Source organism: Mesoplodon densirostris, chromosome 12 (genome assembly GCF_025265405.1).
Source record: "Mesoplodon densirostris isolate mMesDen1 chromosome 12, mMesDen1 primary haplotype, whole genome shotgun sequence".
In the NCBI taxonomy this organism is placed as follows: domain Eukaryota; kingdom Metazoa; phylum Chordata; class Mammalia; order Artiodactyla; family Ziphiidae; genus Mesoplodon; species Mesoplodon densirostris.
The window spans coordinates 29878460-29896548 of NC_082672.1; the positions used below are offsets into that span (position 1 = coordinate 29878460).

At 40.5% G+C, this 18089-nt stretch overlaps 2 protein-coding genes across 3 annotated transcripts in view; one reads left to right on the plus strand and one right to left on the minus strand.

Annotated features, from left to right (window-relative positions):
* SLC2A12 (solute carrier family 2 member 12) overlaps window positions 1–11511 on the plus strand; it is a 58830-nt gene extending 47319 nt beyond the window's left edge. Inside the window, exon 5 of one of the 2 annotated variants that reach the window (XM_060115072.1) lies at window positions 9457–11511. In XM_060115072.1, coding sequence (XP_059971055.1) covers window positions 9457–9610 — 154 coding nt within the window. In that variant the 3' untranslated portion in view covers window positions 9611–11511. The remainder of the gene's footprint in view (window positions 1–9456) is intronic. The other variant, XM_060115073.1, reaches the window with a different exon arrangement.
* Window positions 11512–13242: 1731 nt separating this feature from the next.
* The window catches only part of TBPL1 (TATA-box binding protein like 1), a 29791-nt gene continuing 24944 nt past the window's right edge, over window positions 13243–18089 (minus strand). Inside the window, exons 3-7 of the mRNA XM_060115074.1 lie at window positions 17788–17870; window positions 17558–17621; window positions 15914–16017; window positions 15727–15821; window positions 13243–13778 (exon numbers count right to left, since the gene is read on the minus strand). Of these exons, the coding sequence (XP_059971057.1) occupies window positions 13699–13778; window positions 15727–15821; window positions 15914–16017; window positions 17558–17621; window positions 17788–17870 (426 nt within the window). The 3' untranslated portion in view covers window positions 13243–13698. The remainder of the gene's footprint in view (window positions 13779–15726; window positions 15822–15913; window positions 16018–17557; window positions 17622–17787; window positions 17871–18089) is intronic.

Here is an 18089-nt window from a genome sequence, read left to right on the forward strand (position 1 = left end):
GGAGTAGACACTGTATTAGGAAAGGACTGAAAGTATAGGAGACAAAGAATCCATAGCTCCTTTATTTGGAGAGGCAGACCAGAAAACAGACCATTGCAATACACTGTGTTGGCAAGTGCAAAGGAAGGGCACATGTATTGGGGTAGAGAATGCCTTTAAAAATAAAGGTTTGTTACAATTCTTGTAAGCAATACTAACTAAAAAATTGAAGCAGGGAGAAAGCAGTAATGAATTAATTGAACGAAACTAAGAATCACTCCTCATTGCCCTCTTTTTTCAAAAGTCTAACTTGAAAGCAGAATGTTCTCAACGAATTAAGGTTAAGAAACTTTTAGATCTTTTTTTTTTTTAATATGGGGCTGTCAGAATGGCTCAAGTTTCAAACCAAATGAAAACTTGAAGACAAAACTTAAGCCAATCTTTCCATCCTGTAGGCCTCCAGAATAAGACATTCCATAAGAACATAGTGATTTGGGTGTCTAAAACTCAACAAAACATATTCATTCAGAATTTGGGGTGGGGAAGAAATCTGTCTAAATTAACAAAACTCTGCATTATGAAATGTTTTTGAATTACTCAAACTTAAATCCAGACCCTTTCCAAGAAAGTTTTAAATTGCAAATTAGGAGAGATCCAAAAGCCCAAGTACTACCCACCCCTAGACAGATTCCACAAGTACCAGGAGGTTGGTGTAGAAGAACAAACAGAGATAAGGGCACAGGTGCGAATTATGAAAGACGAGGTGGCAAAACAATTCTGCATTTCAAATTCATTTCTAGGGGCAGCAAGCAGCAGTGTCTACCAGGGATGCATTCTTGTGGGGAAAGCCCAGTACCTGAGGGCAGAAAGGAAAGAGTTGCCTTCAGAAATCTTGGCTAACTCTGATTTCTGCAACATCAAAGAGCCTGGGACATGTCTTAGCTTGAAGCAGTAGGTTGGCAAATGCTTTAAAAATGAAAATGTAAGCAGCCTGAATGCTATAAATTGACCAAATTTATGTATGAAGTATGTGTGTTAAACAAGGTTCCCTGGAGGGAAATGGCAGAGACAAAAATAGAAATAAAATACATAATGGTATTGACAAGTGATCGAACTAGCTAAGTGAACGCGGGGGTGGTGGAAAGCCCCCAGGGACTTGTGAGGACACGAAAGTTGAAGTGAACTGGAAGATGGAGGACGGCTACTGCCGAGCTAAGGGAGACTTCATGAACTTCGGAGTTAATGAAACAACGAATCAACTTTTGTCCCCAGGGAAAGAGAGTCCAGATGTGTATGTCCCAATGATTTTCTAAGCAGCAAGAAAGGAAACTATTTATAATATCAAATTAACTTCAAATTTGATACTCCATACCGCTTGATATTTTCCTTTCTCATATTTGGAGTTGGCTTCTTTTCCTTCTATTTCTACAAGGCTGAGAAAACAAATATTCTTCCAAAGTTGTTAAGTTTCTTGTAAGATAAACAATGACTCAGTGGAGAGGTCAGAAAAGATTTCAGCAATAATGTAATTTGAAAGGATTTCATTTTGAACTTGTGCCCTGTCAGCTACAAACACAAACACAAAATGGGACATTTGCCATATGTGCTGTTTCAGCTGTGACTTTCATTCTTTTCCCCAGTTTAAGTGGAAACAATTAGAGAAAACTAACAAGTTAATGTTTTGTAAATATTTTAGTTCTGAGACTTAGGTTATTTTTCACTTTTAGCAGCTCATTTTATGTGGTCATTCCTTCATTCATTCACCCAAATTCATTTATTTGCTACTTACTGAGCACCTGTTCCGTGCCACGCACTGTTCTAGGTGCTATAACATTAATCAGTGAGCAAAAATGCCATGAGAATTAAGAGAGTAAGTGTGTGTGGGGGGGTACTTTTGTTTTTTTGGGTTTTTGTTTCGTTGTATTTTTATTAGAGTAGTTGATTTACAATGTTGTGTTAGTGTTTGCTGTACAGCAAAGTGAATCAGTTATACATATACATATATCCACTCTTCTTTAGATTCTTTTCCCATATAGATCATTACAGAGTATTGAGTAGAGTTCCCTGTGCTATACAGTAGTCCCATATTAGTTATCTATTTTATGTATAGTAGTGCAACACTTGTTATTTTCCTTTTTTGTTTTTTTTGGTAGTGGCCAACCTAATGGCTTGAGGTGGTATCTTACTGTAGGGGGTACTTTATTTATTTATTTGTTTGTTTGTTTATTTATTTATGGCTGCATTGGGTCTTTGTTACTGTGCGTGGGCTCTCTCTAGTTGTGGCGAGCGGGGGCTACTCTTCATTGCAGTGCACAGGCTTCTCACTGCGGTGGCTTCTCGTTGCGAAGCACAGGCTCTAGGCACGCAGGCTTCAGTAGCTCTGGCATGTGGGCTCAGTAGTTGTGGCGCACGGGCTTAGTTGCTCCACGCCATGTGGGATCTTCCCGAACCAGGGCTTGAACCCGTGTCCCCTGCACTGGCAGGCGGATTCTTAACCACTGCACCACCAGGGAAGCCCAGGGGGGTACTTTTGATTGGTGATCTGAGAAGGTTATCCTGAGAGATAACATTTAAGATAAAATCTGAGTAGTAATGAAGAGCCAAACCTGCAAAGGTAGGGGGAAAGAGAATTCAGGCAGAGAACAGCTAGTGCAAAGACTAAATCAGAAACACGCTGGACCTGTTCCAGGAACCAAAAGATGCTCAGGAGGCTGCGATCTTTGAGATCCAGTGAGAAAGTCGGTGGAAACTGAAGTGTGGGGCTTTACAGACTGAGTTTGGATTTCATTCTAAGTGCAATGGGAAGCTACTAAAGTATTTTCAGCAGGGGAGTGATGTGACCTCATTTACTTTAAGGCGTGCCAAGCCAGCGTCTGCAGGCACACAGCTGAACGTGGCTGAGAAAGCACACGAGCACAGGGCTGGGGCCTAGGTTCAATCATCCTGACTGACCTCAAGAGGCCCCCTCCATGCTACCTGGCAATCATCCATGTCCCTTGTTCATGAACTGTCTCTCCTAGACAACTGCTCAATACCAGCCTCTCTCTGGAAACCTCCCACCTCCTTAGCCGTCCTCACTCCCACCAACAGACTTGCTCCTGACTTCACGGAAGAAATGAACACAATCAGAAAGGGAACTTCCTTAACCTTCCACCTCAACTCACACATCAGTGTTTGCATCCAAATACACCACCATCCCTCTGGGTTCTATCTTTTAACTCATTCCTATGTGAATCCAACCACTTCATGCCCTCTGCCCTTCCCTTCTCCAGAACATTCCTCAATAGTCCTCCCTTATCACCCCTGCATCATCCATATCTTCCCTCTCTCCTAGATCTCTGTTTCACATCAGCAGAGCAACCTTGTGTGATTTTTTTTCCCCATCTTAAAAAAAAAAAAAATCTTGGGCTTCCCTGGTGGTGCAGTGGTTGAGAGTCCGCCTGCCAATGCAGGGGACACGGGTTCATGCCCTGGTCCGGGTAGATCCCACATGCCGCAGAGTGGCTGGGCCCGTGAGCCATGGCTGCTGAGCCTGCGCGTCCGGAGCCTGTGCTCTGCAACAGGAGAGGCCACAACAGTGAGAGGCCCGCATACCGCAAAAAAAAAAAAAAAAAAAAAAAAAAAAAAAAAAAATCTTTTGATCCCATTTTCCTCCCTAGGTTTTGCTCCTGTATCATTTTTTTAATTAGATTTATTTATTTTTATTTATTCATTTTTGGCTGTATTGGGTCTTCGTTGCTGCTCGCGGGCTCTCTAGTTGCGGCGAGCGGAGGCTACTCTTGGTTGCCGTGTGCGGGCTTCTCATTGCAGTGCTTCTCTTGTTGTGGAGCACGGGCTCTAGGCACACGGGCTTCAGTAGTCGTGGCATGTGGGCTCAGTAGTTGTGGCTCGCGGGCTTTAGAGCTCAGGCTCAGCAGTTGTGGCATACGGGCTTAGTTGCTCCGTGGCGTGTGGGATATTCCTGGACGAGGGATCGAACCTGTGTCCCTTGCGTTGGCAGGCGATTCCTAACCACTGTGCCACCAGGGAAGTCCTGCTCTGCTATCATTTATTTTCACCTATATTCTTTGCCATCATTTATAGCAAAGTTCTTTCAGAGTTGTCTCTATTCACTGTCAGCAACTCCTCTCTTCCTATTCTCTCATGAACCTGCTCTGATGAGACTTCTATGGCCATTACTCTACTGTCATTGCTCCTTTTAACATCCTGGTTACCTCCATGTTGCTAAACCCCGTGATCAATTCTCATCCATTGTCTTAATGGCTCATGCAGTGACCATCCCCAGCATTGACTGGGGTGAGCATGCCCTCCTTCCCAAAATACTTGCTTCACTGCCTTCAGGGACCGGCCTCCTGGTTGTCTCTTACCAGTCACGCCTCAGCATCCCCTGCTGGTTCCATCTCATCTTTCACTGTCTTAAAGTTGGTGTGCCCTAGGGCTTCGTCCTCTGACCCCTTCTCTATCCCCTCACTGGCTCGTTGAGCTCAAAGTTATGGTCTTTACACCATCCATATGCCACTGAATCCAACATTTACATCTCCAGCTTCAATATCTCCCCTGAACACAAGGCTTTTCTATTCAACTGTTTGCCCTCCAACTCTTTTCAAATGTCTAACAAATATTACAAACATGATCTGAATTGAATCCCAATATTCCCCAAACCTACTCCACTCGCAGACTTTTCCACCTCAGTTGATGTCAATCTTATCCTTCTACTTGCTCTGGTCACAAACCTTGGTGTCTCCCCTGACTCTTTCCCTCCCACCCCATGTTCAATCTTTCAGAAAACAGTGTTGGCTCTAATTTAAAAATAGATCCAGGGACTTCCCTGGAAGCGCAGTGGTTAAGAATCCACTTGCCAATGCAGGGGACATGGGTTTGAGCCCTGGTCTGGGAAGATCCCACATGCCTCGGAGCAACTAAGCCCTGCGTCACAACTACTGAGCTTGTGCTCTAGAGCTTGCGAGCCACAACTACTGAGCCCCTGTGCTGCAACTACTGAAGCCCATGTGCCTAGAGCCCGTGCCCCGCAACAAGAGCAGCCACTGCAATAAGAAGCCTGTGCACCACAACGAAGAGCAGCCCCCGCTTGCTGCAACTAGAGAAAGCCCGCGCGCAGCAATGAAGACCCAACACAGCCAAAAATAAATAAATTAAATAAATAAATTTATTTAAAAAAATAGATCCAGAGCCTGCCACCTGCACTGCCCCTCCCTTGATCTGAGTTGCCGTGCTCTCTCCTGCGTTACTGTAGTGACCACCTGCCTGGTCCTGTTTTCAGCCTCCATCCCCTCCGATCTGTTTTCAGCACAGCAGCCAGTGATCCCTTTAAATATGATCAAGTTATTCCTTTGCTCAAATCCTCCAGCGGCTTTGATGGCCCGTACAGCCCTACATATCCTACTACTCTCCCCCTCTTTCACTATCATCAGCTGCACTGGCCATTTTGCTGCATCCCAAACACACCACGTAATGCTCAAGACTCAGGGTCTCTGCCCTGGTTTCCTCTGTCTAGAATTCCCTTCCCTTAGATATCCACTTGTCTCACCACTTTATCTCCTTCTGAATTGTCCTGTTACCCTATTTAAAATCACCATCATGTCCCAACTCTGCATCCACTCTCTTTTTTCAGTTTTCCCCCCAAAACTGGTACCTTCTATATTTCACTTGGTTTCTTGTCTATCTCCTCTCACTCCATTAAGTTCCTTGAAGGCAGGGAATTTTGTATGCTTTGTTCACTGTTGTTTCCCAGCACCTGGAATAATTTCTTCACATATAATTAAGCTCATTATTGAAAATGAATAAATTAACGAATTAACTGGATATAGGAGTAAGGCAATGAAGTAGTCAGGGTGGTGCCTAAATTTTTAGCTTGAGAAACTGCATGGACAGTAACACAGGGGAGTCCTTTCAGAACCAGGTTTCAGGGCTGGAAAGATTACAGAGATGTCCATTAGACATCAGATGGATATAGTACTGGTTGGCAGCTGGATATGTAAATATGAAATCCTGGAGACACTCAAGAGTCAGGGTCAGATTTGGGTAAGTGGTATTTAGGTTATGGAACCAGATGAGATCATCTTGTCAGAGAGCAGAGAGAAAAGAATGAGGTGCAGGACCAAGCCCTGAATTACGCCAATACTTAGAGAACAGGCAGAGGAGAGTGAGTATCGAGAGGACTGAAAAGGAGCCAATGGTGAGGCTGGAGAGGAGCCAGGAGAATATGGTATCACTGAAGCCAAGAGGAGTGCTGTCAGGAGGAGGGCTGGATGATGCTGGGACGGGGAGCAAACAGGATGATCATAACCTCGACTGTCTTTACCCATCGCTGCTCCTTTCACGAGCATCCCACTCACCCTCAGACCACTCTGCATTTCAGTTCACTCTCTCAAGCACCTACCAGGACTGGGAATCCACTGAAGAGTCATCACCCATGTCCTCACTTCCTTTCTCACCTTCCTTAGATCCCATGCACCACCCCTCCCTTTACCCTGCCCTCTCTCCCTCCATTCAGGCAAACCTTAATTCTGATTAAGCCAATTCTTAGCTTGTTTTATCCCTGCGTCCAAGGAACTTGGCTTGAGATACACCCAAAGATACTGACAAGTCCAGTTTTAAATTGATGAACATAAGTCTCAAGCAGGTCTTCAGGAATGTCCTGCAACCTACCACATGGCCCTGGTCAGTTGATTTTCTTACTGTCCAAGATGGTGGCCTCACACCCTGTCCCCTCTCAAGCCTCCAGCACTCCCTTCCACTTCCTCACTCTCTGCTGATGGTCTTGGGTTTTTAGTTCACTGAGAAAACAGAAAGAAAGAGCCCACTTCATCCCACACACCATCTACTCAACTACCTACATCTATGCCCACCTTCTCTCTCTTGGTGCAAAGGCCAATTCTTTCATTTGTCCTGAGCATGTCACCAATTTCCCCCTTCTATGGGATTATCACACACACACACACACACACACACACACACACACACACACACACAGCTGCAGTACTCCCCATCCTAAACAACATGCCTCCCTAGACCTCAAATCTCCAATGCCCCCCGGGTACCCACTCACTCCCTGCCCACTTTTCAGTTCCAGAGTGCTCTGTTGTCTCCAGGTCCTCACCTCTCATTCTTTCTTGAACTTCCTCCTCTCAGGCTCTTTCCTGCTTTCTGACTCCTCAGGCTACTCGTGACTTCTGCCGAGTTCCCAAACCTCAGGGTCAGTTCCCGTGTTATGTGACTTTCCAGCAGCACGTACCCAGGTCCTCATGCTCCCTATCTTTAAACATTTTTTTTTTCACTTGTCTTCTGGAATATTAGTTTCCTGGCTTTCCTCCTACCTCATTAGTCATTCCTTGGTCTCCGCTGCTTCCCCTTCCTCACTCCCTCCCTTCAAATACCATAATGCCCAGGGCTCAATCCTTAGATCTCCATCTACACTCACTTCTTGGATGTATTCCCCTGGCTTTATCAGCCATCCATAAATTGATGACTCCCAAATGATTATCTCTAGTCTTGGACCTTTTACCTGATTTTCGAATTCCGAAATCCAACTGTCCACTTGATGTCTTTGGTTGGAACATCCAAAAGGCATCTCTAATCTGACAGAACTCTTGATTCCCAGTCCCCTTGATCACCCAGTCACGTTTCCTCCATGGATCTTCTGCTTGGGGGGAACTTCTGAGGCCAGGGGTGCTTTGAGGCCAGAGGCTTAGGATTCATCCACGCTACTCCTTTCACCCCACAGCTACACTATCAGTAAGTCTTGTTAGCTGTTAACAAGACATATGAATATACACTTTCCACCAGTACTGTTCTAAATCCAAGCCACCATCTTTTATTTGGACTTACTAACCTCGAAACTAGTCTTCCTCTTTCAACTCCTGTGCTCTGCATGCTACCCTCCATACAGCAGCAGTTAGATGGATCTTTTATTTTTTGTAATAAACATTTATTATTTTACACAGTGTCTGCGGGTCTGGAGTTTAGGAGTGGTTTAGCAGGACGGCTCTGGTTCTGGAAGTTGCAATCTAGCTGTTGGTCAAGGCTGCAATCATCTGAGGACTGTACTGAGGCTCAAGGATTAAAAAAAAAAAAAATTTAGTTGGTTGTGCCGGGTCTTAGCTGTGGCAGGCGGGCTCCTTAGCTGTGGCATGAGAACTCTTAGTTGCAGTATGCATGTGGGATCTAGTTCCCTGATAGGGATCAAACCCGGGCCCCCTGCATTGGGAGCACGGAGTCTTATCCATTGCGCCACCAGGGAAGTCCCTAGATGGATCTTAAAAACGTCATTCCTCAGCTCAAAACCCCATGGCTCCTACTACATTTTGAATAAAATTCAAGCTCCTTAACTATGGCTGCTACCCTCCCCTCCGACCTCACGTCTGTCATTCAGGTACTCGCCATGCTCTAGCCACATCGGACTTTCCGCAACACAGCACTTAGCTACAATCCTTCACATGGTTCCCTCCCTAACTTCACTCCAGTCCCTGATCAGATGCCACCTAATCTTTAGAGATGCCAGCAGTATGATACAGTCCCCACACCCCAACTAAGTCATTCTTTTTCCCTTTCTTGGTTTACTTTTCTCCTTAGCACTCTTATTACTTGAAATTATAGGCTTATGTGCTTGGCTCCTGTTAAAGTGTAAGCTCCTTGAAAGCCAGAGTCTTTATCTCCTCCATCCATAGCACCTGGCATGTTGTAGCCACTCGATGAACTCATTAAATTATAGGACAGGAGGGCCTCCCTGGTGGCGCAGTGGTTAAGAGTCCGCCTGCCGATGCAGGGGATACGGGTTCGTGCCCCGGTCTGGGAGGATCCCATATGCCGCGGAGCGGCTGGGCCCGTGAGCCATGGCCGCTGGGCCTGCGCATCCGGAGCCTGTGCTCCGCAACGGGAGAGGCCACAACAGTGAGAGGCCCGCATACCGCAAAAAGAAAAAAAAAAAAAATTATAGGACAGGATATTTGAAAGGGGAGAGAGAGGTACAAAGGTGTTTATTTAAATACACATAAAATACTAGAGCATGTTTTTATGCTGATGGGAATAATGTTACAGAAATGAATTTGTTAATGCAGGGGCAAGGGGATAATGCAGAAAGCAGAATATGTAGATATAAATATAGATAGGCATATTGGTAAGCAGAGTTTGAGAAAAGGGAAGAAATTAAAGAGGATCTGGGATGTAATCTCCAGTAGTTCTATGTAAGACTATCCTTGGAATCCTTCCCTGCAGACAGGAATGCCATGATTATGTTCTGAGAAGAAGGCACCCCACCTTACCCTTTGCATGAGATTGATCAAAGTTCTGTGGTGCACTGAATTTCATGACACGTGGAAACTTTGCAATAAACCTTGGTCTTCTTTTGCCGTGCTAAAACATTAAAGCCCCAGGGTGATTTAAAAAATTATAGCCCGCACATTTTCAAATACTGTAAATTAAGAATGACATTTTCATTAGTGCCTCTTTCTCTTTCAGGAACTATGTGAAAAACAGTATTTGTTTTATGAGTCATCACCAAGAGGAATTAGTGCCAAAACAGCTTCAAAAAAGAAAACCCCAAGAACAGTTCTTGGAGTCTAAAAGGCTACGGGGTAGGGGACAGCCAAGGCAGCTTTCTCCAGAGACCTAATGGCCTCAAAACCTTACAAATGTTGATACAGTATGAGAACATTTAGGGTGTCTTCCTACATACATATTGGCCAATACATATTGGCCACTCCCATGTTTTCTCTTCAGTATCACAGAGCTAGTTTAAAAGGTACACCCTGAAATTATAGAGACAATCTTTACTCTCTACCCCCCACAAAAGGAACCATGAAAGGTAGGTGAGGAACAAGGTCCCAAGTGATCCCTTTCTTACTCTGAGCAGAATACCAGGTTAAAAAATAATACTGGTTGGTTATCTTCCACCTTCTTCACAGAGCAGCCTTTGAAAGACTATGAACTAGTGATGAGAACAACTTTTACCTTAAGGTTTGTATGCATAGAGGCCAGTTGCAGCTTTATTATTAAGACACAGAAGTTGTCTGAACATAAGCTTATGGTTTTTTGCCTACCAAGACACTACCTGCACTGGGTCTTGTGTAAAAAAGAACCAGGACACAATGTGGACAATTGCAAACATGTTCTAGGTTAGGATAGGGTCCTGGTTAGGATTTTAGTGATAATTTCTAATTACAGTTCAACAAGGATAAAGATTATACATCCTATTTTATGAATTATGAACTACCATGTAATTCAAAATATCCTTTTATGAATTTGGTATTAGTATTATAAAATATTAAGAGAAACAACTCTGCAATAGTTGAGAAAAATAAGCATTTTCCATCCATTTTTTAAAAATACGAATAGAAAGGACAATTTCAAAATCCTGGGACCATATTTATTTAGAAGTAGCTGTTAGTAAAACACGAGAAAAGAAATCAAGCCATTAGGTTATTTATCCAAATCTGAAAGTAATTAGGTTTGAGTTACTAAGTCAAGCTTATACAGTTCTCTCTTTGTAAGGCTTTCATGATACCTTAATAGCGATCCATAGTTTCCTGTGATTCTTCACACTCCTCAGGATTATCACTACCTCAGGTTATGGCCTACAGGCTATAATTGATACTGACTTTCAGATGCCTGCAAACATAATAAATGACATCCAAACATTGGGACAATTCCCTCAATATGGTCTTCTCTATGATGAAACAGAGATCACCGACTGTACCAGAAACTTGCGTTTTCACCCACACAACAATGGATTGCTCTCTTCTGTATTTCACCAGTTGAATTTTAAGACGTGGGGAGGCATTTTACCAATAGAATTTGGATACGATGATAGAAAATCTACAATAAAGAATCTCAAACCACTTATGCAGTAACCCATTAAATGACTAATATTATAAGCTATGGGAGACACACACAAAAAGTACTGAGCAACCTAACTTGAAAAAGAATACAAAAATATGATTAACCTGAAGAAAGGAGAATCCTAAGAGTCAAAAGCCCTTTTTTATTCACCTTGAAATTTTTCTATTGGCTCATAACAAAGTGTCCCAGTTTGATATAAGGAAATATGATCTACTGCATTCCCTTATAATGAAGTGATCTGACTACAACCTATGTAAGCAATAGTAAAACTGTATTATCAGGAACTCAGGAGAATGACTAAAAGTCCTGGTGCTGAAACATACTATCTAAATTAAAATTGGCGGGGGAAGTTATGAGGAAGGGAGATTTGCAGTCTTCATTCTGCATGGTACATTTCATATGCAAGTTAGAACATGCATCGTTCACTTGTTTTGGAAGAAGGGAAAGTGTGTTCTGTAGAGGATCAATTTAAGAAATTTATTATGAACCTTCAGTGCAATCATACGCTGAGATTAAAAAAGGTCAAGACAGGTAATCAATATGAATTTTTTTTCTTTGCCAAGCATCACAGATTGTATATCTTAAACACTCTCTTATATTTTTCTTTTATTATCCAGAATCTATAATGAAACAGTTCTGTTTTCAAACTAATTTTTACCCAATATGCACCCAATTAGAGCTTTTTGACTTTCAAAAATAAAAAAGGGGGAATACTTATAATTTATATGTATATATTCACAGTTTTTATTTATAAAAAAAATGTACAGCACTTGTGAAAAGCCAGAAGACATTAGACACACTCATTGCTTACCAACTTTGTTAAGTATAGTGGGTCACCCATGACACTTTGCCAGGAGATACTCAAGCAAGCAGCCCTGAAACCAGACCCGGTCAGATTGTCTTTCTCCCTCTTTTCTGAGACAGCATTTTGATGAGCTACTGATCTACATAGTTTTCAAGTCACTCGAATACTGAAAAATATTACAACAAACATCTGGATCTACACCTTGGCTATATAATCATGTTTCTCCCCCTTTTCGCTATTTCTTTTTTGTGAACACTGCCAAACAGGAGGTCAGTTAATTACTGTTAATTAAATCTAAGTGGAAAACCTCAAATTTTTGAAACAGTCTGCCCAGAACCTATAACTTTCATTGAATTTTATTCTGTATATTTTTTGAGGTTGCCTATCCTACTGGATCTCAAAATGAAGCAAATAAACACAAATGTAAAAAAATGAGAAAGAAGTCTTAAAATCACAATTAAGTCTTTCCCAAGAAAGAAAATATAAAAGTTAGCCATTGGCCCCAACTTATGAGGGAGTGAGAGGCAGGGCAGGGGAAGGCATTGAGAAGAAAGAAGATAAAAATAAACATAAAAAATAATACATATTGTTCAGTGCAGCTTTCAAGATTTTAGAATATGGTAGGGAAAATGGAGGTTAAGATGTTCCAATTTTTCACAAAGGTTTCAAAACATTTTGGAAATTCAAGGTTTTAGTGGAAAATTGTGTTGTACTATTATCTCTATTAATTTTAACTGAGAAGCTAATATGACTCTCCACTCAGCTTTGTTTCTAGGTAAAATCATTGTTAGTAATACTAAACTCCTAAACACAAATGGCCAAGCACCACTGCAGCCTGATCCTATGTTACCATTCCTGGGCTCATGGGTGAGCCAGAGAGCCACTGTTTAACAAATGCATATTTATTATAACTTTAAGAGGAGCAATCCCGTATACTGAGTAGTCACTCTTTAGCTTCGTAAAGTAGACACAGCAAGGGGAAAGACTTATCTTGCAAAATGGCTTTCAAGTTCAAATTGAACTGTAGTATAATTACACTGTGGCACAGAATCAGCTTTTGGGCACTTCTTGCTAAAACAGCACAATGTTTCAACTTCTGACGAGACTCTTAGTAAAGCCTTGAGTACCAACCTAAGATTTTTACTTTGCTATAACCAGAGTTGAGTCTTTCCAGAATAACAAAGGTACATATGAGGTACAACCCATCACAGCTTCTTTCTTATATTCATCTTGTAGGTAAGAGTTTCTCTTTTTAAAACTACAACTTTATGACTTTTAAAAGATAGTTAACATTTTCTATCATGTTAAATTAGCAACATAAAACATTACGCTTAATTTATAAAGTTCTACTCCAGTTCCCTAGAATTTATATACATGTTTTTATTTCTAATCTGCAAGAAAAAAATTCCTATTTGATATTTGGTAACAGAGCATTAAAAGATACTATACACATGTGGCATATATATATTTACAAAATACACTTCAAAAAGAAGCCAACACACTTTAGCAAAAGTCTAAGCTTGCATAGATTAAAAAAAAAAAGAATTATGAATACAATTTTTGTTAAAATAGAAAATGGGGAATAGAATGGATATGAAGAGTGATCTTTTCCAAACTTTTATTTGTGCACATTCAATTGAAAAAGATAACTTTTACAGGTTCTTTGGTGCCCATATTCAGCATACAAAAATGTAAAAGACTATTCACAAATTAAACACATCAGCTCAAACTGGAAAAAAATAATGACAACAACAAAACACTTTAAGGTAGTGCACACTGTGACAGCTCTGCTCGTGGGGACATGAAATTACTGCGAAAATAAATAGAATGTCCTTTTGTAAAAGCAGCAATGTCATGTCTTGTAAACTTCCTTTTTATATTACAGCAAGGTTTGAAATAAAATCCAAAGGGACTGGAGCTTACACTGTAGCCGTGAATGAATAAAAGAGTCTATTTCCTCAATTACTGTTGGTCCAGTTTTCCTTTTGTTTTGAGTCCAATGTGCAGCAGGTTTTAAAAGGTGCTCAGTTTGGGATTCTAACCAATTACCTGATGACTTACAAAATTTCTTTCCGGCTTTCAAACACAAATGGGTATACCTGTTCCACAGCAGTAGCGACGGCCTTTACATTGGGCCCTGTAACAACACAATGGAGGAAGGCGTGAGAAGAGGCAAAAGAGCACTAGGAAAAGCTGATTTCCCAGAATTACAAATAACCAAGTACTTTAGAATTTATCAGGTTGTTTTAAAAAAATCTACACTTATATAATTACACACACAGTCACAGCAAGAACCAAGAGAATAAGATTTTTTATGGACAATTAAAGGGAATCAAACACAAAATGATGATATTCATCTTGTTTTAGGGCACCATTGTGAAAAGAGAGTATATAAAAAACCACACAATCACAAAGTACTATAATATGCTTATTAAAGGAAGGATTAACAAGCGGGACTATACAACTATTATGATTTTGGTCACTGTAGTCTGGCTTTTGGTTAGGCTACGACTGAAGCTCACAGGAGTATCAAGGAACCCAGCAGAGCTAAACAAAGCTGCCAGCAGAGCGTTGGGAAACCAGAGGGCTGTTATAAACTGCACGGTCTAAACATCCCCACAAATTTACTACTATTTGGTACTCACATGTTTATTACTAATCTGGCCATTCACCCTTACAGCTTACTCTGCCCGTTAAAAAAGAAGCACCAGGGGATGAGGTTACGTTATGTATTAATTCATCTATATAATGCTAGGACTTTAAAAATATGTAGCCTTTCATCTAAATAGCTAAAAAAATATATAAAAAGGATAATGAAAAAATATTTTTATAAAACTTATTCTGAATAAATACGTTTTTTTCTACTAACGTAAACTTACCTTTTGAAAGATCCTAAAAAGCGTACGTATGCATCCACTGTGGACCCTCTGAAGGTACTGACCACGTCTTACCCTGGTCCGATCCTTCCTGACTCACCTCAGTCCCTCCACAGAGTAGAGCTTTGCCCATGGGAACCACTCAGTATATGTCCACCGAATTAACAGTTCATAGGGTATTCCAGAGGTTAATATGTAACGCATACTAATTAACCAGGTCAATGGTCTTCAGTTTGCTACTGTGTTGTTTAAATCTATTAATTTAATATATATTTTACATATGCATTATTTTCTTCCATACTTAGTAGGGACTTGCCAATAGATTTGGAAGCCTCTGTGAGGTCTGGGCTCCAAAGTGTAGAAACTGAGAGTCCAAAGAAGGAAGGAAATGGACTTGCTCCCCCATTTTTAAGATTCAGGCATGACTCTGGCAAGAGCCTTTAAATCTCCAAGGAAGATGTGAAAATCCGTGGCTGAATCAGAACTAAAGCTTTTTTGTTGCAGGCTTACAGGTGTCAATAATTTTTCTTTTCCTCTAAGGATTGAAGGAATAAAAAGAAAATTCAAGGACACTACAGAAATTTTCCTTAACTCAGTTTTGCCAGAAGTTGGGTCTGACTATCAAGTAATGTCTCTGAACAATTTATAACGACAGTACCATTAAAAAAAATCACCCTGCATGCTAATACAACCCTTGGACTCTATGCTTACCTAGTATTCTGAAACTATCCCTTCCAAGTAATTAAAACAATTCAAAAGATATAACAAAATACACATAAAACATATCAAAGAGGTACCAATTATATATGAATATTTTGCTCATGTAAAACCTCTATGAAGTTCATAGAATGGGTTTCTCTTGAGTATTTTAAATGCAAGATATCATAAACTTAAAAATCATATATGAAAATACATACTAGAGTATTTTTAATTCCAAACTGAAAACTATCCAAATGCCCATGGAACAATATATCACTAGGGTAATTAGGAAGATAAAGAAGACCGACACAAAATAGTATACATAAGATTTCAAAATAGTATATAAAAGCAGGTTAAACTAATCTGTGTTAAAAGTGAGGAGACTGGTTCCCCTAGAAGGGTGGAAGTGGCTAAAAGGGACAAAGCAGACTTTATCTCTATTTCGGTATGGACACCTCTTATCTCATTCAATCCATAATTGACAAGCTTGGTTTCAATATCATAAAATACCTGTTACTGTGATACTTCCTGTTGAAAAAATCTGTAATGTAGCTCTTAGAGATTTTATCCGATAACACACAGCAGGATGAAGTTCAGGTTCGTAACTATGCAAAAAAAGCCAAAATTAATATAAATACTGATAGCCTGACAAGTAATTTCAAATTTGCTAAGTTATCTTGATTCTTCAAAGACCTACCTGGCATGAGGTCTATTGTTCTTGGTGAATTCTGGCAAACGTATTTCAAATGGCATGTTACATACTGCCAAAACGTTAACAACCTTAAAATCTGTAAATATTACCTTCAGGAGAGAAGTAAAACGAATGAATTATTTTGAAACAAACAAAAAAAATCTGCTCATCGTGGCAATCTTAATCATTGAATTGTAATCCTTAAATACAAGAACAAACAAGATAAACAGAAACATTTAAAGCGTGGATTTAGTGTTTTAAGTTATCGGGGACTCCTTAATGCTATAATTAAAGGGGGGAAAAAGGCTCAAAAAGTTCATTAAAAAAATAAACAAAGCCTGAGATAAATGCATGATCAAAGTGCTACATCTGGGGTCTTCTCAATCTTATTTCAGTTTAATTTTTCAATACTTTAAACCCATTTAATATTTAATCTACTGGGATAAGAGGGAGAACAGTGAGGAAAAAAATAAAGCAGAGTCCTCCTTGAAGTGTCAGAATGGAAAGCCATCACCTAAAACTCAGAAAGTAGTGGACACTGAGCTCCAAACACCAGACTTTTTCTTATATGCAGTCAGGTAAAATGGCATTCCTGTGAGTTTAGTTGGATGTTTGTTTTCTTTTGGGGGACAAAATGAGGAATAGTGTGATAGAATTGTTTTTAACTCACTGGGATTTCTCTCAACATTTCTAATATTATGCTAAGAAAAGAGGCTCCAAGGCTGAAAATAATGTCCTCTCAATATTAATAACTTTAGCCACTCCTACCAAGATTTTAATGGTTTTACCCTGTCATCTTTTCAACTGTCCCTAGTAAAACCACAAATCTGGATGAACTATCCTCCAACTCAGTACTGGCACAAGGCAGTGGGAGAAAGTCACAAAACGTGCACAGTGGCCCCGCTGTCAATCATGGCTCTCTACCCTGCACTCCCATCCAGCACCAACACCCCCATGCCCGCCCAGCGCCTCAGTGCCTTCCTAGCACCTTCCACCTCAGAGGAGACTGAAAGTCATCAGAGAGAAACTCAACCTCTCATCACTTCCCACCCAAATCCCAAACTGCCTAGGCCCACCTGTTCAGAAACCACAGCTCATCTTTTTCTTTCATTTACTCATCATTTCCAAGTGACCTAGCAAGTCCAGGATATGTATTAATTTTATTCAAATGCATGCCTCTACAAAATTATATTTGATAAGGCTGGCCTGCCAGTAACAGTGATTTTACAAGTGTGAGAGCCTGCTAACCAGTGTGTACGTGTCAACAGGGTCCTGCAGCTCTCGCTCATCATCCTGATACAGCATTCTTGGGATGATCAAAAACAGATTTTTTTTTTTTTTTTTTTTGTGAGAAGTGAAAAATGTAAAGAGTTGAAAAGGCAGTTCATCTGTAAGGAAACAAGTCTCTCTCTCTCTCTTTCTCTCTACGGGGAAAGGATTTGGGAAAAAGCCAGGATTCCTGACAAATACCCACATGGGCAAGGTCTGCCACTAAATTTTTGTGTTGAAGGATGGTATTATACAATGTAGAAAAAGGTCAATCGTAAGAGGACTTTCTGTGGAGATTTCTTTAGTCCGTTAAAAAAAAGTTAACTTTATAAAAATAAATCCTTGAGTATCTGCAGCTCGGATAGCTTTTGAAAACGTTACCTGAAATCCTAGTTTCTGGAGACTGCGGGCTAAACGTCTGGCACCAAATTTAGCTTCTTCTTCACTGTGGTTTGAAAGAAAGAAAAAGATGATCAGTTACACAGGTAATAAATTTTATACTGAGGAGCACAACAAACTGTACACGTGATTTTGTTTTTAAGTCTAGAAACATGTCCTTCCCATGAGGGGAAAATTAAAAAATGAAAGTTGAAAATCCAAGTAACATTTACCTTGTTGCTCCAGTGCAAATAATTTTTCCCGAGGACCAAATCGTAGCTGTAATTCTAGGCTTTCTAAGCTTCATTAATACTTTCTGCAAAAAAAGACAACCAGAACTCCAACAACCTGATTACACACGTTAAGTGTTGATTTTCACACACGGTTCTACTCTATGTGGCCATTTCATGTTTAAATACTACGCCAAGCTTACCCAAGACTGAAATAACTGTTCTCCAAATGACCCATTCTGAAATCAAGAACCACGCTGAACACAAAGAATGTATTAATCCAAAAGGACATTTAATCAATTAAA